This window comes from Hippocampus bargibanti, linkage group LG08, assembly GCF_051943395.1.
Source record: "Hippocampus bargibanti isolate YZ-2025 linkage group LG08, ASM5194339v1, whole genome shotgun sequence".
Classification (NCBI taxonomy): Eukaryota; Metazoa; Chordata; class Actinopteri; order Syngnathiformes; family Syngnathidae; genus Hippocampus; species Hippocampus bargibanti.
Window position 1 is genome coordinate 7,696,364 of NC_142741.1, and position 24,853 is coordinate 7,721,216.

At 42.0% G+C, this 24,853-nt stretch overlaps 1 protein-coding gene across 1 annotated transcript in view; it reads right to left on the bottom strand.

The window, feature by feature from the left end:
- The window catches only part of LOC148894497 (low-density lipoprotein receptor-related protein 1B-like), a 334,893-nt gene that overhangs the window by 72,639 nt on the left and 237,401 nt on the right, over positions 1–24,853 (bottom strand). Inside the window, exons 52-59 of the mRNA XM_089002179.1 lie at positions 22,348–22,467; positions 19,576–19,704; positions 17,110–17,232; positions 13,272–13,412; positions 12,896–13,083; positions 6,687–6,870; positions 6,498–6,583; positions 532–654 (exon numbers count right to left, since the gene is read on the bottom strand). Coding sequence (XP_088858305.1) covers positions 532–654; positions 6,498–6,583; positions 6,687–6,870; positions 12,896–13,083; positions 13,272–13,412; positions 17,110–17,232; positions 19,576–19,704; positions 22,348–22,467 — 1,094 coding nt within the window. The remainder of the gene's footprint in view (positions 1–531; positions 655–6,497; positions 6,584–6,686; positions 6,871–12,895; positions 13,084–13,271; positions 13,413–17,109; positions 17,233–19,575; positions 19,705–22,347; positions 22,468–24,853) is intronic.

Below are 24,853 nucleotides of genomic sequence, written 5' to 3' on the forward strand. Positions count from 1 at the left end.
TACGCCAAAAAGCAAATGGCACACGAGGGTGCAAAATTACGCAATCCCGGAAGATGACATAAATTTACGGGACGCAGGGAAAATACGCGGATACACTCGCGCATCAAAGGAAGAGTCCAGGTACGGTGGCGAGTTGAGTCAATCATCCGGCATTGGCGAGGTGATCGCGAACCGTATAAATGCCCCGTGTCCGTGATTAGAGAATGACAGCGGGTATAGAACGGCCGGGAGAGGCAGCCCTCCCCCGCTGTCAACTCGCAAGTGACAGGAGCAAAGAGGTGGTTTCTGTGTTCCAAAAAATCGCTTTTCGAACAGGGTTCTCGAACAAATTATAGTCGAGAACTGAGGTACCACTGTATTTGAGAATCTTCCTTTCAGATGCTCTACCTTCTTGCACAATCAAGTGAGCGTAGCCCTTTCCCTGTGTGAGTACTATGCTAATGAGACGCAGAGTGCAGTCTTGTTGGATTGCTGCATTTATTTGGATCAGCTGAAATTGTCCACGAGAGACAAGAACTGAAACCGGATTACCTTGAGATCGCTGCCATTAAGTCGTATTCTGTTGATCTTCCTCCCACTGGGCCGGGATGAGTCCACCCAATAGATGAATTCTTTCTTGTAGTCAAAATCGATGTGTATGATGTTGTTCAAGCCCTGGCAAATCACATAAAAAAGTGTTCCGTTGTTGTGTTTTTGTTTTTTTGGGACCAAAATCAATTACACCATGGAAAGATGCGGTAAATCAGATGGAAAGGATTCAAAAATAAGTTCAGCTTATGAACTTAATTGGTTCCCAGAAAGTGTGTAAGGCGAAAAGTGTGTCATCAAAACGTTAATATCCCATAGGCAACCATTAAAATGAGAATAATCCGTTTCCAGGGCCCCATAAAACATTGTTTTCTACTAAATAAGCTTTAAAAGTACACAAAATATACCCTATTTCAGTGTTTTTCAACCAGTGTGCCGCGGAATACCACTGTGCCGCGAGATATTGTCAGGTGTGCCGCGGGAAATTATCCGATTTGTGTGCCTGTGCAGCCTGGCAGAGTAATCATGTAGTAGTCTTCCATACCAGCAGGTGGCAACAGCGGGTAGTTGTGCGTCACTAATTCGCTTTGACACAAGCGAATTAGTGACGCAGGGATAGCGCGGCAAGTGCAGATTGTGGCTAGCGGGACGACGGTGAAAGCGATGGAGAGGTTTTTGAAGAGGAAAAATGCTGACTCAGAAGTGGACCCTGGACAAAACCCGGACCCAAATGAAGGCCCTAGTATGGATGGAGGTCAAAAAAAGCAAAGACAGTGACGTCGAGCAAAGTTTCTGGCAATACAACGAAAGCTATGTCTCATTTGGATTTAGTTTTACCGGAGATGCAGCGGCACGACTCCAATGTGCTTGGTCTGTGGTGAAAAGCTCTCCAACAGCGCTATGGTCCCAATAAGCTTAAACGCCATCTCCAAACGAAACACCCCTCAGTCCAAAATAAAAATGTGGAATACTTTGTTTGCTTGCGTGAACAAACAGGGAAACAGGCAAGGTGCTGGCCCGTGTGTATGAGCTGCGAGAGGAACTTAAAGTGTTTCTGACGAATGAGGGGTCCGATTACGCAAAGCTGCTTGCAAGTGATGAGTGGTATGCAAGGCTGGCATACCTGGCAGATATTTTTCATCATCTCAATGAACTGAACACACGAATGCAAGGTCAAAATGAAAATCTGCTTACAAGTTCAGATAAAATAAATGGTTTTCGTTCAAAGGTGCACCTCTGGCATCAACATGTGGGAAGGGGCAATCTTGAAATGTTCCCACTTACCAATAAATGGCAAGATGTCAATACTACGCACTGTGTGAGTTAATAGTGAAACATCTGAAAACTCTTGAGGAGAAGATGACATTTTATTTCTCTTCAGCCTCCACGGAGCACCTAGGCTGGGTTAGGAACCCATTCAGCTCAGCATCAGCTGTTGGAATAAACATGTCTTTACAGGAGCAGGAGGAACTAACTGAACTGAGACAAGATCGTGGCCTCAAGCTAACCTTTGCTGATCTACCTTTGGACAGTTTTTGGTTGGCAGCTGCCAAGTTCTCCATGCTGGCTAACAAAGCTATTTTGACATTGCTCCCGTTTTCCACAACATATCTGTGTGAGGTGAGCTTTTCAAGCCTGACTGCAGTAAAAACAAGACAGAGAAAGACTGAGAGCTGTGGAGGAAGCGCTTCGTGTCTGTCTTTCATCTATGCCGGCCAGGATATCAGCTCTCTGTTCGTCCAAACAGGCCCAGATTTCACACTGAGTAAATATAAATATGAAAGATTATAAAATACTTTTTTCTTTGTGTTTAGTTAAATCCTATGTTATAATATAACATCATTCTTCAACGTTTAAAAAAAGCTTATATTACCAATATAACATATTGTTATATATATTTTTTTGATTTAATTGTTATTAAAAATATGTTATGACCTGTCATATTGTGTTGCACATTATGTGTTTTGTGTCTGGTATATTGCTAATTATTAATAATATAATAAAAATGTGAAAAAGCATACATTAACAGTTAATACTTTTTTCCCCACATTTTCAGCTGGGGGTGTGCCCCGAGATAATTTCAACGGAAGAAATGTGCCTTGGTTTGAAAAAGGTTGAAAAACACTGCCTTATTTTATGTATAATAAATGTGCTATTGTATTGTAAATAAAGAAATGAACTGTACTGTCTAATAAAGTCATTTTATTTACCTTTGTGATGGTCGTTGATGCAGTTGCCTCTTGATGATATCCAAGTGAAGTTGCCGTGCTTTCTCGGCGATAATACCCTCACTCACAATATCCCCTGCTAGCTGCTTTTCGTTAATCAAAATCAACAGAAATTTTTCAACCTCTTGTATTGCCTGAGACCATTGCTTAGACAACACAGAAACACCCTTAGCCTCACGGAGAAATGGTCGACTTAGCATACTGGTACAGGGACGCTAAGTCACACAAATGCACACCTCGTTCGTGTTTCTCGATGATCTCCTTCTTCTGCTCGACCGTAATTTTCTTTTGTGTCCTCTTCGGCTTCACACTAGCCTGTGGTAGGGTCTTTTTCGGCCCCAGGATACCACAAGTACTCCACTCGATAACACGTCTGCACTCAAAGCGGGTGTGGAAAACTAGTCCGCCGGCCACCGCGGCGCTGTGTGGTTTGGTTCGTCCGACAAAAATGAGTTTGTATGCCAAAATTGTATTCACACGAATTTAATGTTTGTAAGGTGAAAAGTTCGTCAGCTAAAGCGTTCGTAAGTCGAGGTATCAGTGTATGACGATAAAACGGGCAATGGATGGCACGTGGATGCTGATGACTGCATCCACGTGTGAAAACACGCATACTTTTTATGAGTGGTAGTTCATTTTTATTTTTATGTTCGCAGTTTGGGCCGGATGAGAAAAAGTGGTTGTCATCGTAACAAAGGTTGTACCCCGGGCGAGGTGTCAAACCTCAAATAATACATCAACTGCATAAATATGTTTTTACCCTTGACAGAATCATCTTAGAGATGATTCATTATGATTATTAGCATGACGGGAACTGCGACACACGTTGGAAGAAAAAAAATCCCAAAACATTGCGTTAAGATGTCACATTTAATGTTGCCTGCTGGAATAGCACGTAGAGTCCAATCGATGCGCCGGCGCTTGTCTGACGGCTGGTGCTTATTCGCAAGATGTCATTGTCACTCAGACACTTTGAAAAATGCAACCCCTCCTTCCCCTCCCCCACTTTCTTTTTCACTCCATTGAAAAGGTGTCAGATAATCCGGCAGGTGAAAAGAGACATCTTCATCAGATCATCAACACCTTTCACAGACAGGCGCCAAAGTGCCCCACGGGAGCGTCGTCGCGCAACTCCAAATATCATCTGATGAGATGAAATCAGCACGCGGCTTTTATCAAAGTGCTCAGAACCACGTTTTTTTTGTCTCCCCGGTGGAAAGTAGAGAACATTCCGACAGCAAATATAATGACAGGCTTGTAATTAGGAAGGAGTGCTCCAAAAAACTGTATTTATTTGTTTGTGCATTTACACGTCTATTTATTTCTCAATGTATTTATTTATTCATTTATCAATGTAATTACTTATTTATTTCCGTATTTATTTTTCAACTGCTTTATTTATTTATTTATTTATCAAATCATTTATTTGTTTGCTATTTATTTTTTGTAGTTATTTGTTTAGCTGTTTATTTGTTTATGAATGAATGAATTATTATTTTTTATTTATCAATGTAAGATTTTTTATTTCCATATTTATTTATTAATCTACTGCTTATGTTTTTCATTCATGTATTTATATATGTATTTATTTATTAGTTAATTTATTTTAGTGGTTATGTATTTATATGAGAATCAGAATCAGAATAGGAATCAGAATCAGAATCTTTATTGCCAAGTATGATGATTTAGTAATTTATTTATTCATTTATCAATGTAATTTTTTTTATGTCCATATTTATTCATTAATCTACTGCTTATTTTTTCACTTGTTCATTCATGTTGGGGTAATTCGCTATACGGACATCTTTAAACATCTTTTCGCATCGTTTTGTTTTGGACTTCCTAATATGTCATATCCTGCCTTCCTTTCCAGATGTCACATCCTATTACGTCACATCCTATTATGTCCGTCTTATATTTAATTTATGTGGGACAGGAGATGTGAGACAATGCGCAGCGGCCCCCCCTTCTCCCGGCAAATTGGCGTTTTCATGTTTATGTTTGTTAAAGTAATTATAAGTGCCTTGCATGCTGGGTCCGAGAGGACAGTAATTTCATCTGTGCTGTATGTCATGCATATTAGCATATTTGACAATAAAGCTGACTTTGACTTTGACTTTTGAGATACACCACAAAAACAAGTACAAAGCGCATGAAAGTAAGTCATAGACGGATGTAATCTGGTAATTTTTCATTTTTCAAAATAAAACAGTTCAGACTGAGACAATAAATACACATTTGTGTCTTCTTCTGTGGTGGCAATAAAGCTGACTTTGACTTTGATAAATGCTCTCCCAGCGCGTGTTTCGCTCTCTTCCTCTCTGTCCATCCTCGGCCGACCTCACACAATGTCCCTGCTGTCTACAAGATTAAAATAACTTATTCTGTTCAACACCTGGCTTCCTGCTGATTTCACCATCCCACTTCTAACATCCTGAGAAGCGATGAACCAGGAACGAACGATCACTTTTAACCCATCAATTAATTTATTTATTCATCTATGTATTTATTAGTTTATTTATTTTAGTGGTTATGTATTTATGTATTTCCATGATTATATATTCATGTATTTATTCATTTATCAATGTAATATTTTTCCCATATTTATTTATCTACTGCTTATTTTTCATTCATTCATTTATTTATTTATATATGTAATTATTAGTTTATTTATTTTAGTGGTTATGTATTTATGTATTTATATGATTATTTATTCATTTATTTATTAATTTAACAATGTAATAATTTTTGTATTTCTATATTTATTTATTGATCTACTGCTTATTTTTTCATTTTTTGTCATTCATTCATTCATTCATTCATGTATTTATTTATCTATTGCTGCTAAGTTTTTTCTTTTTTTCATTTATTTATTTATGTATTTATTTATTTATTTATTCATTTATTTATCTATGTATTTATTAGTTTATTTATTTTAGTGGTTAAGTGTTTATGTATTTATCTGATTATGTATTCATTTATTAGTTCATTTAGCAATGTAACATTTTTTATTTCCATTATTTGTTTATTAATCTGATGCTTATTTTTTCATTTTTTCATTCATTCATTTAGCTATTTATTCATCAGTTTATTTAAAGGACAACCAACGTCACTTTTTTGTTTCTTAACTGACATCAGAAAAACGTTTTAAAGCATCTAAAATACCCAAAACACGCAGTATGATATTTTTATTCAAATTCAAAACACCAATAAAAATGACTTAAAGTGTCCAAAATCTGCAAAACATTGAGCTGCGAATTGGGCATTTTCAGAAAGTCCCGACCCCAGTTTGTGACATCACGCCAAGACGTCTTGCATTGAGAATAAAAACAATGGCTTCAGATTCAGAAAATTATTATTATAATTATACTATTTTTTTTTTTTTTTTTTTTTTTATTTATTTTTACGTACCTACATCAGAGACAAACCACCTTATATTTTTGGTTACACATTTTCAAAATGCTAATTTTGTCCAATCCTAAAAGTGACACCTTTGATTTAACTGTAGCCAAAAAGTGAAGCGTGGGGAGTCGCTGCTGACCAACCAGTTGTTCAATGAAAACAGACGCTTTTTTCCATTTTGTCATCAGAGCTGTCTCGCGTCATTTTGTAAAAGCCTCTTTTGAATACACGCCATTTGATTTTTTTAGTCAATGAAGTCCTTTGCACACATGAATAGCAAATCACTAATAGGTTCACAGTAACCCCCCCAACCCCCTTCCCAATAAATAATTTCTTCACCTGTTTCAAGATGGTATAATTGGAGCCATCGGCGCTCAGCTTGCGAATCTCATGATGGTCGGCCATGATGAGAAACGGCTCTTCGGCTGAAATGAGAGAAGGCATACCGTTGCTGCTCCACAATGTGCACTACTCAAATTGGAATCGCCGAACGAAGGAAAAAAAAGGGAAATCACAAATTCCCCTCACCCGACGCGGCCTTGCAAACGTTTGGCTTGCGCTCGGTGGCTTCATACCCGTCCACGCACAAGCACTTGTAGGAGCCGTAGGTGTTGATGCAGCGTTGGCTGCACGGGAGGGTGGCGGAGCATTCGTCCACATCCACGCAAGTCCTCCCGTCGTCCTTCAAGTGGAAACCGGGCCAGCATTTGCACTGAAGGGAGAAGTGCAATTAGCGAAACGGGCGAAAATTATGACACAGACGCGACACTTAAGAATCTAAAGGTGCTAAGAAAAACTTCAAAGGTCTCATGTTAGCTCCTGCGGAGTCGCATTGACATCCTTTGGGTAGGCCAACCGCTGGTCAACTGCTGAGACGGCAAACATTTTGCACTAAAGGTCTACATCGATGTGAACCCTGTTCGCTTGTGACCCCCGTCACCACAGGAAAGCGCACGTTTATTGCGATTTCAGCTTCTTTTTAACTACAGCAAGCCGCATCTTTGCCAAGCAAAAGCGGACGAAGAGGCAAATCCAGGGATGAAGGCAGAATATTTCACAGTGTGACACCAACCATCGCCAAAGCTCCAGTTGGAAGTGGCCTTGACCCGGATTCCAACCCTGATCATCACGCGCCAGGAATGGGCTCAGGGTGTTGGCATGTCATGAAACCACCTTTTCAAGATTCAAGGTTATTTAAAAAAAGTCAATGAATGTGCAGATTTTGTAAGTGTTAAATGGCCACCGTGTGTATGTACGAACCACCTGGAGTACATTGGGTAAAGCAGAACCAGAGAATTTGGAAATCGGGAAATACGACAAACCGAACATCTTCAAACGCGATGACAGAAGTGAATTCTGACAGCGAAACCATCAACTCTGCAACGTTAACTGATTCAGTGCCAGACAATGTGCAAAAATGTGTCCACTCCAGTGCCAGGGTTTTTGTCATTGTCACTCGAATTCCAGGACCCATAGAATATTGAGTTTGAGGACTACATGAACATTCAATACAGCGTTAGAAACGTTAGACCACAGGTGTCAAAGTCAAGGCCCGGGGGCCAAATCTGGCCCACTAGATCCTTTTGTTCGGCCTGCGAAAGAAAATCGAACTTGAAATGTCATGATGCTTGCTAAAGTCCAAATCAAAATTTCAAATTATCGTATGTAAACCACTATCACAGTCATTATTCATGACTTCAGATTTGAAAACAAGTTATTCATTAATTTGTTGCGTGTTCTATATATAATATGTGGAGGTGATTAAACATTCTAATCGTTTCCCCAAATTCATAACGGCCCTTAAGAAGAAACCGTAACTAAAATGTGGCCTGCAGCAAAAAATTACTTTGACACCCTTGCCTTAGACTCTTATCTTTCATCAAAAAAAGAGTTAATTTCTAAATGTTATGGGTCTGGAGTAATATGAGCTTGAAATGGGGGTAGATGTACAAAATACAATGTAATACGGACAGTACATATTGGTTTATATAGCGCTTTAACAACAGCTAAAGCTGGAACAAAGCGCTAACATGGAAAAAAGGAAAATGCTCCTCCCTGGTGGAAAAGAAAAATAACATTGCCAGAGGTCTGACCAGCGCTTTATCCGCACCCAAACAAGAAAAAAATTAACACAAACACATTGGAGTCAAATAAACAAGACTGGATAGTTTTTCTTGGTAAATTTCCGAGAGTTGTTGCGCTGCTGGAAGAAATAATTTAGTAAGCATCCGGTCAGATAGTGCTGAGTCATCGCAATTTAGATTATCGCGGCGAAGGGGTGGGAGTGGAGGGGCAGAACCTATTTCATAATCGCAGCAGAGTGCTGGAATAGATACACAAGCCCAAGCGTTTTTTTTTTTTTTTTTTTTTTTTTTCAAAATCGGTTCACAGGGAAATTGGTGAGCCCTGAATCGAATTTTGATGATTAAATCATTCACTGCCATTCCCGAATTTCTTCAAGGATTGAACATATGGCGTAGAGCAGTGGTCCCCACCCTTTTTTTGCACCACGGACTGGTTTAATGTCAGACAATATTTTCACGGACTGGCGGATAAATACAACAAAATAAAATGACAGCCATGGAAACTGTTTTTTTCTTTCCTTTAAATATAATAATAAAAATGAATCCATTGTGTATTTTTATACAACTTTATTAGCAGAGTCCTGGTAACATCACCGACAACAACACATGTAACATTGTCTCTGCCCCTTAACGCTCTATGGTCACCATGGTAATGTTTAAATGTGCCTTCAAAATAAGATACACCACAAAAACAAGTACAAAGCGCATGAAAGTAAGTCATAGACGGCTGTAATCTGGTAATTTTTCATTTTTCAAAATAAAACAGTTCAGACTCAGACAATAAATAAACATTTGTGTCTTCTTCTGTGGTGGCTTTTCGAGTGCCTCCTTGTCTGAGTGTCCGTATTACACGGCTTTGGCCAGGTACCTGAAGTGATATTTTGATTGATCGTTATGTTACCTCCGGGTTGAGTGAACGCTGGCGCGTGTGGCTGCCGCGTGTGGCTGCCGCTGCTCACCCGCAAAAAAATATCCTGTGACTGTAAAGTGTCCTTGAGAGTTTTGAAAGGCGCTTATAAATGAAATGTATTATTATTATTATTATTATTATTATTATTATTATTATTATTATTATTATTATTATTATTATTATTATTATTATTATTATTATTACTTTGCTGCTGTGAAATGTAAATGTCTCCACTGCTAGACTAATAAAGGCAAATCCAATCCAATCCAATTATTCAGGGAACTGTTTTTTTCTGACAAAATAAGAGAATCTAAGGTTTCTAACACTGTATTGAATGTTTATGTAGTCCTAAAACTCAATATTCTGTGGGTCCTGGAATTCGAGTGACAATGACAAAAACCCTGGCACTGGAGTGGACACATTTTTGCACATCTGGCAGTCTTCTTCTTTTCCTTTTGGCTTTTCCCTTCAGGGGTCGCCACAGCGAATCAATATCCTCTATCTATCCCGGTTTTGTGCATCATCTTCTCTCACACCAGCTACCTTCATGTCCTCTTTGACCACTTCCAAAAACCTCCTCTTCGGTCTTCCTCTCAGTCTCCTGCCTGGCAGTTCAAGATTCAGCATCCTTCTCCCGATATAGTCGTTCTCTCTACTCTGGACATGTTCAAACCATCTCAGTCTGGCCTCTCTGACTTTCTCTCCAAAGCCTCTAATATGAGTTGTCCCTCTAATGTGCTCATTCCTGATCCTATCCAACCTGGTCACTCCCAAAGAAAACCTCAACATCTTCAGCTCTGCTACCTCCAGCTCTGCTTCCTGTCTTTTCTTCAGTGGCACTGTCTCCAGTCCAAACATTATGGCTGGTCTCCACCTTCTTTATCTCTTCTCACTGTAGCATCACTCCTGCACTTGGAAAAAAAAAACTGGACACTTGTAAATATAAAACTGGACACTTGTAAATATGGGTTGTTGCAATATATCTTAATGCATCTCTTGATTCTGCACTATGTACAGTCTTGTTTATAGAACGGTTTTTGCACATCTACATTTGCACAGTATACAGTTGACATTTTTATTTTGTTATGCTTAGAATATCTTGTTTTCTATCCTTTCACTCCCACCCCAACCCCATCCCTCTTCAATTGCTGCTGTGGACTGCAAATTTCCCCATTGCGGGACGAATAAAGGTATTCTGATTCTGATTCTGATTCTGATTCCTCTCATTCACACGCATATATTCCGTCTTGCTGCGACTGATATTCATTCCTCGCCTTTCCAGGGCAATCTCCACACCTTTAGTTTCTCCGCCACCTGTTCCCTGTTCTCGCTACAGATCACTAAGTCATCTGCAAACATCATGGTACAAGGAGATTCTTGTCTGATATCGTCTGTCAGCCTGTCCATCACCATAGCAAATAAGAAGGGGCTCAGAGCTGACCCCTGGTAGAGTCCCACCTCCACCTTGAATTCCTCCGTCACACCGACAGCACACCTCACAACTGTCCTACAGTCATGATACATGTCTTGCACCGCTCTGACGTACTTTTCCGTCACTCCAGACTTCCTCATGCAATACCAGAGCTTCTCTGGGCCCCCTGTCGTACGCTTTCTCCAGATCTACAAAGACACGATGCAATTCCTTCAGACCTTCTCTGTACTTCTCTGTCAGCATTCTTAAAGCAAACACTGCATCTGTCGTACTCTTTTGGCATGAAGCCATACTGCTGCTCACAAATGTTCACTTCTGCTCTTAGTCTAGCTTCAACTACTCTTTCCCAGAGTTTCATTGTATGGCTCATCAACTTTATTCCTCTGTAGTTAGTACAACTCTGCACATCTCCTTTGTTCTTAAAAATGGGCACAAATACACCTCGCCTCCATTCTTCAGGCATCTGTTCACCATCTAAGATCTTGTTGAATAACCCAGTCAGGAACACCACTGCCACCTCTCCAAGACACTTCCATACCTCGATTGGTAAATCATCAGGCCCGAGTGCCTTTCCCCCCTTCATCCTCTTCAGCGCCCTCCTCATTAATCCTTGCTAATGTTTGCTACGTCTTGGTCCACAACAGTCACGTCTTCTACTCTTTGTTCCTTGTCATTTTCCTCATTCATCAATTCTTCAAAGTACTCTTTCCATCTTGCCATCACACTACTGGCATCTGTGAATAGATTTCCATCTCTATCCTTAATCACCCTGCTGCAGGTCTTGACCATCTTTGTCTCTCTGTCTCGCCAGCCTGTTAAGATCAGTCTTGCCTTCCTTGCTGTCCAGCCGAGCATACATGTCATCATAGGCCTCTTGTTTGCCCTTTGGCACCTTTACGTTAACCGTGCGCTGCATCTCCTTGTACTGCTGTCTACTCTCGTCTGTCTTCTCAGTGTCCCACTTCTTCTTTGCTCACCTCTTTCTCTGTATACACTCCTGCACCTCCCCATTCCACCACCAAGTCTCCTTATCTACCTTTCTTCCACTCGATACACCAAGTACTTTCCGACCTGTGTCTCTGATTATGTTCACTGTAGTTTGCCAGTCATCTGTAAGGACCTCTTGCCCACCAAGTGCTTGTCTTACCTCCTTCCTAAATTTCATGCAACACTCTTCCTTTTTCAACTTCCACCATTTTGTCCTCACTTCAGCCTTTGGGTTCTTTATCTTCCTCATTGCCAGCATCATCCTACACACCACCAACCTATGCTGTCTGGCTACACTCTCACCAACCACTACTTTGCAGTCACTGATTTCCTTTAGATGGCGCCGTTGACACAAAATGTAGTCTACCTGTGTACTTCTGTCTCCACTCTTCTAGGTCACCCAATGTTCCTGTATCTTCTGAAAGAAATGATTCACAATAGCCATTTCCATTTTCTTAACAAAGTCAACCACCAATTGTCCTTCATCATTCCTCATATGGAGTCCAAACCTGCCCATCACCTCCTCATCATCTTTGTTTCCTGCTCCAACATGTCCATCGAAGTCTCAACCAATTACAACCCTCTCACTTCTCGGGATGTTCTGTATGACTTCATCAAAGTCCAACCAAAATGTCTCCTTCTCCGCCAGCTCACATCCTACTTGTGGGGCACACCCACAAACAACATTGAACATCACACCTTCAATTGCTATCTTCAGACTGATCATTCTATCTGATACTCTTTTTACTTCTAAGACATTCCGAACAAACTCCTCTTTTAAGATAATCCCAACTCCATTTCTCTTTCTGTCTTCACCATGATAGAACAACTTAAACCCTGACCCTAAGCTTCTAGCCTTGGTCCCTTTCCACCTGGTCTCCTGGACACACAGTATGTCTACCTTCCTTCCCTGCATTATGTCAACCAGCTCTCTACCTTTACCTGTCATTGTTCCTACATTCAAAGTTCCTACTCTCAGTTCTATACTCTTGGCGTTCCATTTCTCTCTTTTCCTCCGGGCACACATCCCTTCTCTCCTTCGACCAACAGTAGTCCATTTTCCACTGGCACCCTGAAGGTCAACAGTATCAATGGCGGGCGTTGTTAACCCGGGCCTCGACCTATCCAGTATTCAGAGATTTGATTCGCATATTTGTTTCGGCAATTTTTTTTACGTCGGATGCCGTTCCTGACACAACCCTCTGTATTTATCCGGGCTTGGGACCGGCACAACAAGACACTGGCTTGTGCCCCCTTGTGGCTACATTTTTTTTGCACATCTGGCAGTGAATGGATTAAAAAAAAAAAGAAATCCGGATTTTACCTTGTACCCGACAGGAAGATCCTGGCAGTCCTGCGTACACCGGCTAACGCGTCGATTCAAGCACTCATTCACGTTGCAGTTTCTCTCATCCGATTGGTCGCCGCAGTCGTCTCGCCCGTCGCAGAGGTTGCCCTCGGAAATGCAGCGCCCGTTGGAGCACATGAAAAAGGAACCGTTGCACAAACTTTCTGAAAAGATGTCAGACGCAGTAGCGTCAACGATAAATTCATTGGAAAATGTCGGTGGTGCGTTTTTGACCATTTCATTCAAGACAGTGGTACAAGCGCCCGCGAGCTGCGGCGGTTTTTTTCCTGTCGCCTTGCCGGTAAAAAAACTGTTCAAAAGGTTCCGCCGCAGAGTCAAACGGCAGTCTTACCCGCGGCCAGACATTTGAGGTTGAGAGGCAGTTCATCCGAGCGGTCGGGGCAATCGGCGGAGCCGTCGCACTCCCACTGGGCGCTCAGAAGACAGCGACCGTCGCCGCAGCGGAACTCTCCTGAGCCGCATGAGTGGTAGACTGGAAAAAGACGGGCGGAAAGTAATTTAAAACAGATTCTTCTCTTACAGACAGTGTATTATAGGCGTTCAAATACCTGACATGTTTCGGCGTATACTTCCGCCTTCGTCATCCGCCTTCAAAACCTTATTTTTCCAGATATAGTTATTTATTTGTTCATCTATTTATTTATCTATCTACCTAGTTATCCACCTGTTTATTTTTTTTACTTATCTACCTATGTATCCACCTATTTATGTATTATTTTTATTTATTTATTCATTTATTTATTTATTTATTCACATATTTATCTACATATCTATTCACCTATTTATTTATTTATCCACCTATTTAAGCACCTATTTATTTATTTGTTTATTTATTTATATATTTATCCACCTGTTTATTTATTCATCCCCTATTTATTTATCTGTTTATTTATTTACCCACCCATTTACTGATTTATTCAACCACCTATTTAAGCACCTATTAATTTTTTATTTACTTATCTACCTATATATCCACCTATTTATTTATTCACATATTTATCCACATATTTATCCACCTGTTTGTTTATTTGTCCACCTATTCATGTATTTGTTTATTTATTTATCCACCCATTTATTGATTTATTTATCCACCTATTTAAGCACCTATTATTTTTTTATTTACTTATCTACCGTTATATCCACCTATTTATTTATTTATTCACATATTTATCCACCTATTTATTTATTTATTTATTCATTTATCTACCTATATATCGACCTATTTATTTATTTATTCATTTTTCACACATTTATCCATCTGTTTATTTATCTACCTATATATCCATCTATTTATCCAATTATTTATTTATTTAACCACATAGTTATCCACATTCACATTATGTATTATATATTTTTTTATGAAACATTTTTGCACAGTTTTGTATACACCTCAGTCTTCTGACATTTTTTATTCTGCTTAGAGTAGAGATTGGGACCTTGGTTTACGAACGAGTGTGTAAGTCGAAAAGTGCGTATCCCAAAAATAATTTCCCATAGGAAACCATTAAAATGAGAATAATCCGTTCCCTTCTTCTTTTCCTTTCGGCTTTTCCCCTTAGGGGTCGCCACAGTGAATCAATGTCCTCCATCACTTTGCTGCTGTGAAATGTAAATTTCTCCACTGTGAGACTGATAAAGGCAAATCCAATCCAATCCAATCCATCCAATCCATCTATACCGGTTTTGTGCATCCTCTTCTCTCACACCAGCTACCTTCCTGTCCTCTTTGACCACATCCATAAACCTCCTCTTCGGTCTTCCTCTCGGTCTCCTGCCTGGCAGTTCAAGACTCAGCATCCTTCTCCCGATATAGTCACTCTCTCTCCTCTGGACATGTCCAAACCATCTCAGTCTGGCCTCTCTGACTTTCTCTCCAAAGCCTCTAATATGAGTTGTCCCTCTAATGTACTCATTCCTGATCCTATCCAACCTGGTCACTCCCAAAGAGAACCTCAACATCTTCAGCTCTGCTACCTCCAGCTCTGCTTCCTGTCTTTTCTTCAGTGGCACTGTCTCTAGTCCAAACATCATGGCTGGTCTCACCGCGGTTTTATACACTTTTCCTTTCATCCTAGCTGAAACCCTTCTATCACACATCACACCTGACATTTTTCTCCAGCCGCTCCAGCCTGCCTGGACACGCTTCTTCACCTCTTTTCCACACTCTCCATTGCTCTGGACAGTTGACCCCAAGTACTTAAAATCGTCCACCTTCTTTATCTCTTCTCCCTGTAGCATCACTCTTGCACTTGGATCCCTCTCATTCACACACATATATTCAGTCTTGCTGCGACTGATCTTCATTCCTCTCCTTTCCAGGGCATATCTCCGCAGCTCTAGTTTCTCCGCCACCTGTTCCCTGTTCTCGCTACAGATCACAATGTCATCTGCAAACATTATGGTCCAAGGAGATTCTTGTCTAATATCGTCTGTCAGCCTGTCCATCACCATAGCAAACAAGAAGGGGCTCAGAGCTGACCCCTAGTGGAGTCCCACCTCCACCTTGAATTCCTCAGTCATACCGACAGCACACCTCACAACTGTCTTACAGTCATGATACATGTCTTGTACTGCTCTGACATACTTTTCTGTCACCCCAGACTTCCTCATGCAATGCCACAGCTCTTCTCTGGGCACCCTGTCGTACGCTTTCTCCAGATCTAGAAAGACACAATGCAATTCCTTCTGACCTTCTCTGTACTTCTCTATCAGCATTCTTAAAGCAAACATTGCATCTGTCGTACTATTTTTTGGCATGAAGCCATACTGCTGCTCACAAATGTTCTAAGCCTTAAAACTACACAAAATATACCTTATTTTATGTATAATAAATGTCCTATAGTATTACGATTAAAGAAATAAATTGTGCTATGCAATAAAGTCATTTTATTTACCTTTTGATGGTCGTTAATGGCTTGATGGTGTGTCCGGTTTCCTCAGCATTAAACACTTGATGAGGAACATTGGCTTCTTTCACCATCTTGAGGAATGATCCCTTGTAGGTGCTTTCTCTGTGATAATTGTATTTAGTTCTTCATCAATAATGAAGAACTAGATACATGATGTGATCTGTTTAGCTGGGTTGATAGCTTTTTGTACAGATGAGTGTACAGATGACTTGTGCGGGTTATTTGTGGAGCCTGTTGATGGGATATTTTAACCTTCCAGTCTAGACTGCTTTTGAATTATCAAAGTTCAAATGAGTCTAAATTTCACTGTTTTCTATCCATTTTCTAACCTTTTTTTATGTTTTTAGTTTTATTTTTCACTGCCTGTCTCTTTAATGTTTAACCCCCCCCCCCAACACTGCTGGGGTCTTGACCAATCACGTGGCTTTCACCGAAGATGCCATTTTGTTTTTTGGAGAACGGCCTCACTCTCTCTCTGTCTGTAACCCCATCCCCCACTGCTGTGTTCTTGACCAATCATGCGGCTTTAACCGAAGACTGGGGGTGGGGAATAGAGGGCAAAAACAGTGGCCACCATTTTCTTGTTAGGAGAATGGGCTCGTTCGCGAACGACACATCACTCATTGTGGCAGCTCCGTGTGTATCTCGAAAAACAGTTCGTATGCCAAGGTAAAATTTTCATAAATGTAACGTTCGTAAACCAAAAAGTTCGTATGGAATTTATTTATCTCCTTCCAAAGTCAGTCTTGGTTACCTAGCAGTTTGTTTCGTTTCTTTTGGTTATGGGATTAGTTTTAGTTAAAAAAAAAAAAAAAAAAAAAAAAAAAAACTTTTACAGTACATCTTCCCTGAGCATGATGAAAACACGATCTACCGTGGAGTTAAAAAAACTAAATAACATAATATAAAGCAACCAAACTATTTCCAAAACAACTATCCACAACTCAACGGTAAGGACGGCATAAGAGTGCTTTGAACAGTGCGAAATGCCACGCCTAACACTGCTTTGGGAAGGTAAATGCATTCCAAATCGAAGGTCTCAGATGAAGCTAGGATGCTCTCGCTTTCCATCCCTTGTTTGATAAGTTACCAATTTCTCAAGTGGATTTGTATCCTTTCGGATCCTGTGGAGAGCCCTCGTACTGTCTACTGTTTGATATACAAGCTGCTTGTCATGGCATTGAATGCAAATGAGGTCATCGTCCTAAACGACGGATGAACACGAAGAGCAAAAGGGGAAAGAAACAAGGTGGATTTTACCGCATTCCACGGATTCGTCCGAGCCGTCGCCGCAGTCATCGTCGTGGTCGCAGACAAATCGCCGGGGGATGCAGGCTTTGTTGTGGCAGTGGTAGGAGCTGTCATCGCAAGTGTTGTTGGGTGCTAAAATTCATGACCACAAGCGAAATCAGAATCTAGCTAGCTAGCGATAAGGCTGTCTAGCGATCTGGTTAGATAGAGATCTGGGTGTCTAACGATCTGGGTGTCTAGCGATCTGGCTAGCTAGCGATCTGCCTGGCTAGCGAACTGGATGGCAAGCAAACTAGCTAGCTAGTGAACTAGCTGACTATCAATCTAGCTGGCTAGTGATCTAACTGGCTAGCAATCTGGCTGGCTAGCGATCTGGTTGGCGATCTAGCTGGCTAGTTATCTGCCTGGCTAGCGATCTGGCTGGCTAGCGAACTAGCTGGCCAGCAAACTAGCTGGCTAGCGATCTGGCTGGCTCGCGAACTATCTGGCTAGCAAACTGGCTGGCTAGCAAACTAGCTGGCTAGCGATCTAGCTTGCTAGTGATCTAGCTGGCTAGCAAGCTAGCTGGCTAGCGATCTCACTGGCTAGCGAACTTGATGGCTAGCTAACTAGCTGGCTAGCGATCTAAAACTCTATTGTCTATTAAACCGGAACTCTATTGTGGCCCGCAGCAAAAAATAGTTTGACACATAGATTTGATTTTTTGGGGGGGAGTTTTGGAGTTACATGGAGATTTTTTTGGTAAAAGTATTTGTGAAGATTGCCTATAATGTAAATCTGCCCAAAATGCTCAATATAAATAATACAATTAAAGGCTGGCTCGCGAACTAGCTGGCTAGTGATCTATCTGGCTAGCGAACTAGCTGGCTAGTGATCTGGCTAGCTATCAAACAAGCTGTCTAGCAAACTAGCTGGCTAGTGATCTAGATGGCGAGTGATCTGGCTGGCTAGCGATCTGGCTAGCTAGCAATCTGGCTGGCTAGCAAACTAGATGGCTAGAAAACTAGCTGGCTAGTGAACTAGCTGGCTAGCGAATTAGCTGACTAGCGATCTGGCTGGCGATCTAGCTGGCTAGTGATCTGGCGGGCTAGCGATCTAGCTGGCTGGCGATCTGACTGGCTGGCGATCTGACTGGCTAGTGATCTATCTGGTAAGCGAACTAGCTGGCTAGCGATCTAAAACTCTATTGTTATTAAATCGGAACTCTATTGTGGCCCGCAGCAAAAATTAGTTTGACACACATTGATATTTGATTTTTTGGGGGGATTTTTGGAGTTACATGGAGATTTTTTTGGTAAAATTATTTGTGATGATTGCCTATAATGTAAATCTGCCCAAAATGCTCAATATAAATAATACAATTAAAGGCTGGCTCGCGAACTAGCTGGCTAGTGATCTATCTGGCTAGCGATCTGGCTAGCTAGCAAACAAGCTTGCTAGCGAACTAGCTGGCTAGTGATCTAGATGGCTAGCGATCTAGCTGGCTAGCGATCTGGCTGGCTAGCTAGCGATCTGGCTGGCTAGCAAACTGGATGGCTGGCAAACTAGCTAGCTAGTGAACTAGCTGACTAGCGATCTAGCTGGCTAGCAATCTGGTTGCCTAGCGATCTGGCTGGCTACCGATCTGGCGGGCGATCTAGCTGGCTAGTGATCTGGCTGGCTAGCCAGCGAACTAGCTGGCTCGCGATCTAGCTGGCTAGCAATCTGGTTGCCTAGTGATCTGGCTGGCTACCGATGTGGCGGGCGATCTAGCTGGCTAGTGATCTGGCTGGCTAGCGATCTGGCTGGCTGGCGATCTGACTGGCTGGGGAACTAGCTGGCCAGCAAACTAGCTGGCTAGCGATCTGACTGGCTCGCGTACTAGCTGGCTAGTGATCTATCTGGCTAGCGAACTAGCTGGCTAGCGATCTAAAACTCTATTGTTATTACTAAATCGGAACTCTATTGTGGCCCGCAGCAAAAATTAGTTTGACACACATTGACATTTTATTTTTTGGGGGGATTTTTGGAGTTACATGGAGATATTTTTGGTTTATTTGTGATGATTGCCTGTAATGTAAATCTGCCCAAAATGCTCAATATAAATAATACAATTAAAGGCTACTGTATAGCATTGCTGCATCTCAGTGAATTTCAACTTCAAGAAGAAAATGCACACCTCCAGAGGGTATCCTTTTTTTCTTGACACTTAATAATAGCTTAAAAAAGATCCTGAGAAAGATAATGGGCAGAAATAAATGAATAAATAAACAAACACCGTAAGCGAGAAAAATAAAATTGCGTTGAATTGCGAGATTAGAATTGCAATGCAAGTGTGTTTGTTGACATTTCAAGCACATCACCAGAAAGAAAATAAAGAAATTCCAAAGCTGCATCGCCTACTCCACTAAAACGGTTAATAGTCACGTACACACATGCAACCCAAAAGGGCAATCGATAGCCTTCAACTTGTCTGACTACAAGTTTTGAGTTTACCGCAGCCAGCTGCAGAAAGTTCATCACTCCCGTCAGGGCAATCTCGTTCGCCATCGCAGAGCCAACGTTTTGGAACGCAAGCATATGAACCCGGGCAACTGAACAGCCCTGGAGCACATGTCACTGCGCCTGGAAACAAAAGTAGAAAAAACACAACACATTGACTATCATATTTTCCGTTGTGTAAGGCGCACGGGATTATAATGTGCACCCCCAATGACTACCGTATTTTCTGGTGTATAAAGCGCAACGGAGTATAAGGCGCACCCCCAGGAATAGTGTATGTATTATGTAACTTTTTCCATATCTAAGGCGCACTTTTGATGATTGAAAAAAGGTTTGCAAATGTAATATATAAGTATATCAAGGTATTCCTAATACAGTGATACCTCAGTTTACGAACGCTTTAGCTCACAAACTTTTCGCCTCACGAACATTAAATTTGCGAGCATATAGTCCTGGCTGCCAAACTTGTTTTCGGCGGGCAAACAAAATCACAAAGCGCCTTCGTGGCTGGCGGACTAGTTTTCCACACCTATTTTCTTTGAGTACAGACGTGGTTTGTTATCGAGTGGAGTACTTTTGCTATTATGGGGCCAAAAAAGACCCCACCACATGCTAGTATTTAGCTGAAGAGGACACAAAACACGGTTGAGCAGAAGAAGGAGATCATCGAGAAACACAAACGAGGTGTGCGTTTGTGTGACTTAGCGTTCCAGTACCAGTATGCTAAGTCGACCCATGTGTGGCTAAGGGTGTTTCTGTGTTGTCTAAGCAACAGTCTCGGGCAATAGAAGAGAAAACTTCTGTTGATTTGGATTAACGAAAAGCAGCTACTAGGGGACAGTGAGTGAGGGTATTATCGCAGAGAAAGCACGGCAACTTCACTCGGATATCATCAAGAGGCAACTACATCAACGACCATCACAAAGGTCAATAAAATGCGTTTATTATACAGTACAGTTTATTTCCTTAATGACAATACAATAGCATATTTAGTATACATAAAGTAAGGTGTATTTTGTGTAGTTTTAAGACTTATTGAGTAGAAAATTATGTTTTATGGGGACCTGGAAACGGATTATTCTAATTTGTAATGGTTTCCTATGGGAAATTAATGTTTGGAAGACAGACTTTTTGCCTTACACACACATTCTGGGAACCAATTAAGTTCTTAAGCTGAGGTATCACTGTAATATATATATATATATATCCAAATATAAGGCACACCACATTATAAGACGCTCCAGTAGAGCCAGTTGCGGCTCGATATTACTTCACATAGGCTCACCAGTGTATAAGGCGCAGGGTCATCTTTTAGGTGAGCCTTATACACGGGAATATATTGTATATTAACTATTAACTAAAAAAAATTAAAAGCTGTGACAAGTTTGAGTTTTGAGGGTCAACATGCATGCTGCTTTGCAGAATAATTGTATTTTATTGTGTTTTTTATTGTATCACAAAAACATGGTGTCACGGGTGACGCAAGGATGAGGAAACTTTGTTGAGAGAATGAGGAGAGAACGTGGAAGTATTGAAAAAGCTGTTAGCAAATTATTGATCGCCCCCACTCACAGACTGCACCCCATCAAAAAAAAATTGAATCCAATCTCGTTAGACTCACACGCGTGTTCTTTTTCATCCACCAAAGTAGCTGCGCCTCCGGGACCAACTCGCTGAAAGATTTATTTATGCCCACTTGAGTCATCAGAGATGCCCGCAGTCTCGTGACGCTTGTCTGGTTTAAAATTGTGTTATTTTGGTGATGCTGTTTTTATTTATTCACTGTTGACCCTCGACACCTCGGACTTCAACTACAACACCCCAACCTGCCACCTTCAGAAGTTCTCTGACGACTCAGCTATTTTCGGCCTCATTACAGAGGGAGACGATCGGGAGTACAGGGGACTGACAAACGACTCTGTGGACTGATGCCAGCAGAATCCCCTCCAGATGAACACTGGGAAAACCAAGGAGCTGGTAGTGGATTTCTGCACCGTTGAACATCCAGGGTTCGGACATTGAGAGGGTGACCTCCTACCTGGGTACCTGGGTGTTACTCTCAACAATAAATTGGACTGGACTACAAACACGGATGCCCTAATAAAAAAGGGACAGAGTCACCTCTTCCTACTCAGGAAACTGAGTTTTTTTTGGAGTTCAGGGGTCACTCCTAAAGACTTTCTATGACTCTGTGGTGGCTTCAGCCATCCACTATGGAATTGTCTGCTGGTCAGGCAGCATCACCACCCGGGACAGGAAAAGACTGGAGCGCCTTGTCAAGAGGGCCAGTTCTGTCCTGGGCTGCTCGCTGGACTCTCTGGAGGGCTCTCTGCCCACCCTGACAGCACTGGGTAGCTCCTTCAGCCAGAGACTATTACACCCGCGCTGCAAGAAGGAGAGGTGCCGCCGCTCGTTCCTACGGACTGCTGTCAGGCTTTGCAATTCTCAACGATCACGTGTGAAAAAAAATGGACACTTGTAAATATGGGTTGATGCAATATATCAATATGCCTTTCTTGATACTTGTACAAAGTACAGTTTTTTATGAAACGGTTTTGCACATTTACATTTGCACGGTATACAGTTGACATTTTTATTTTGTTATGCTTAGAATATCTTGTTTTCTATCCTTTCCCCCCCCCATCCCCTTTCAAATTGCTGCTGTGGACTGCAAATTTCCCCATTGTGGGATGAGTTTCTTGCTATGAAGTATTTGTCTTTTTTTGTCAGATTGCGTTCCGTGCAGATGTAGCGAAGGGAATTTACCGCAGATCTGCACGCTCTCGTCAAGGCCGTCGTCGCAGTCGTTCTCGCCGTCACACAGCCATTGTTTGGCGATGCACTTGTTTTTGGAGCAGGCAAACTGGTTCCACAAGCACGAAGAGTCTATACAGGCAAGGGTGGGGGTTTGGGGAGATAGAGAGTGGTGAAAAAAACTTACTTTGATTTTTTTGCAACAAACAGTTCCTTGTTGGAGCCTGCACGAAAATTCATTTTGCTGTTCTTTGCAGACGATAAAGAATAACCGCCTATGGGCATCGCCATCCTCTCTGTCTGCCGCGGCTGTCGTTCACACAGATAAAACAAGGCAAAACTAATGCTATTTTTTACTTGTCTATGGCATTTTGCATTCCTTGCTAGCATCATGCTAAGACAACTTCCCAAGAGCAAAGATGTGTGATTTTAATCCAGCGACAGTACTGCGAAAGAGCAGGTCGGTCAAATGTATTTCTTTGTTTATGTACTTATGTACTTTTATTTGTTTATTTAATATATACAGGTAACATCCGACTTACGACCAGCTCGACTTACGACCACCCGTACTTACAACCATGACGTCTATTTTTTTAATTTCACGCGCGAGCAGGTCGGCAACGTGCTCGACAAATTTGGCCAGCCAGTATGTCACTCTCGCACAGCAATCGACCGTGTGATGGCACAAGAGGGAGGAGTTTGCGAGTCATTTCACCTCCCAGTCTCTATTCAGCATTTTGAATGGATTTCGACTAACGACATATTGGTCGGAACGGAATTGGAATATATATATATATATATATATATATATATACAAGCCAGTGCCCGGATAAATACAGAGGGTTGTGTCAGGAAGGGCATCCGACGTAAAACGTTTTTGCCAAAACAAATATGCGAATCAAACCGGAATCCCATACCGGTCGAGGCCCGGGTTAACAACGGCCGCCATTGGTACTGTTGAGCTTCAGGGTGCCAGTGGAAAATGGACTACTGTTGGTCGAAGAAGGAGAGGAGGGAGGTGTGCCCGGAGGAAAAGAGAGAAATGGAACGCCAAGAGTATACAACTAAGAGTAGGAACTTTGAATGTAGGAACAATGACAGGTAAAGGTCGAGAGCTGGTTGACATGATGCAGAGAAGGAAGGTAGACATACTGTGTGTCCAGGAGACCAGGTGGAAAGCGGGCAAGGCTCGAAGCTTAGGGTCAGGGTTTAAGTTGTTCTATCATGGTGAAGACAGAAAGAGAAATGGAGTTGGGGTTATCTTAAAAGAGGAGTTTGTTAGGAATGTCTTAGAAGTAAAAAGAGTATCAGATAGAATGATGAGTCTGAAGCTAGAAATTGAAGGCGATGTTCAATGTTGTTTGTGGGTATGCCCCACAAGTAGGATGTGAGCTGGCGGAGAAGGAGAAATTTTGGTTGGACTTTGAAAGTCATACAGAACATCCCGAGAAGTGAGAGGGTTATAATTGGTGGAGACTTCAATGGACATGTTGGCGCAGGAAACAAAGATGATGAGGAGGTGATGGGCAGGTTTGGACTCCAGATGAGGAGCGCTGAAGGACAGATGGTGGTTGACTTTGCTAAGAGAATGGAAATGGCTATTATGAATACTTTCTTTCAGAAGAGACTGGAATATAGGGTGACCTATAAGAGTGGAGGCAGAAGTACACAGGTAGACTACATTTTGTGTCAACGGCGCCATCTAAAGGAAATCAGTGAGTGCAAAGTAGTGGTTGGTGAGAGTGTAGTCGGACAGCATAGGTTGGTGGTGTGTAGCGCGTTGAGGTGCAGTCGTTCGTGTAGAGAGAGAAGAGCAATGGAGAGAGGACGCATCCCTGCGGGGCTCCAGTGCTCGTGGTTCGTGTCGTGGATGATATATTTCCCAGTCTGACCTGTTGTGTCCGTCCTGTCAGGAAGCTGAGGGTCCACTGGCAGATGGGGGACACACCAAGCTGGAGAAGTTTGGGGATGAGGAGTTCTGGGATGATGGTATTGAACGCAGAGCTGTAGTCCACAAACAGGATCCTTGCGTAGGTTCCTGTGTTGTCAAGGTGGTCGAGGATGTGGTGCAGTCCGATGTTGACTGCATCCTCCACAGACCTGTTTGCCCGGTAGGCAAACTGAAGAGGATCTAGCAGAGGTCCGGTGATGTTCTTTAGGTGGTTCAGCACGAGGCGTTCAAAGGACTTCATGACCACAGACGTCAGAGCGACAGGTCTATAGTCGTTCAATCCCAAGGGTGCTGGTTTCTTTGGAACTGGGACGATAGTAGACTGTTTGAAGCAGGATGGGACTTCACACTGCTCCAGGGATCTGTTGAAGATTTGTGTGAAGACCGGAGCCAGCTGGTCAGCGCAGACTCTCAGGCAGGAGGGGGACACTCTGTCAGGTCCTGCAGCTTTCTTGATCTTTTGCTGCTTGAAGAGCCGTCTAACGTCCAGTTCGTGGATCTGTAGGGCAGAGGGCGGAGATACGGTAGTTTCTGGTAATGGTGGGCAGACCGGGGAAATGGTGGTGT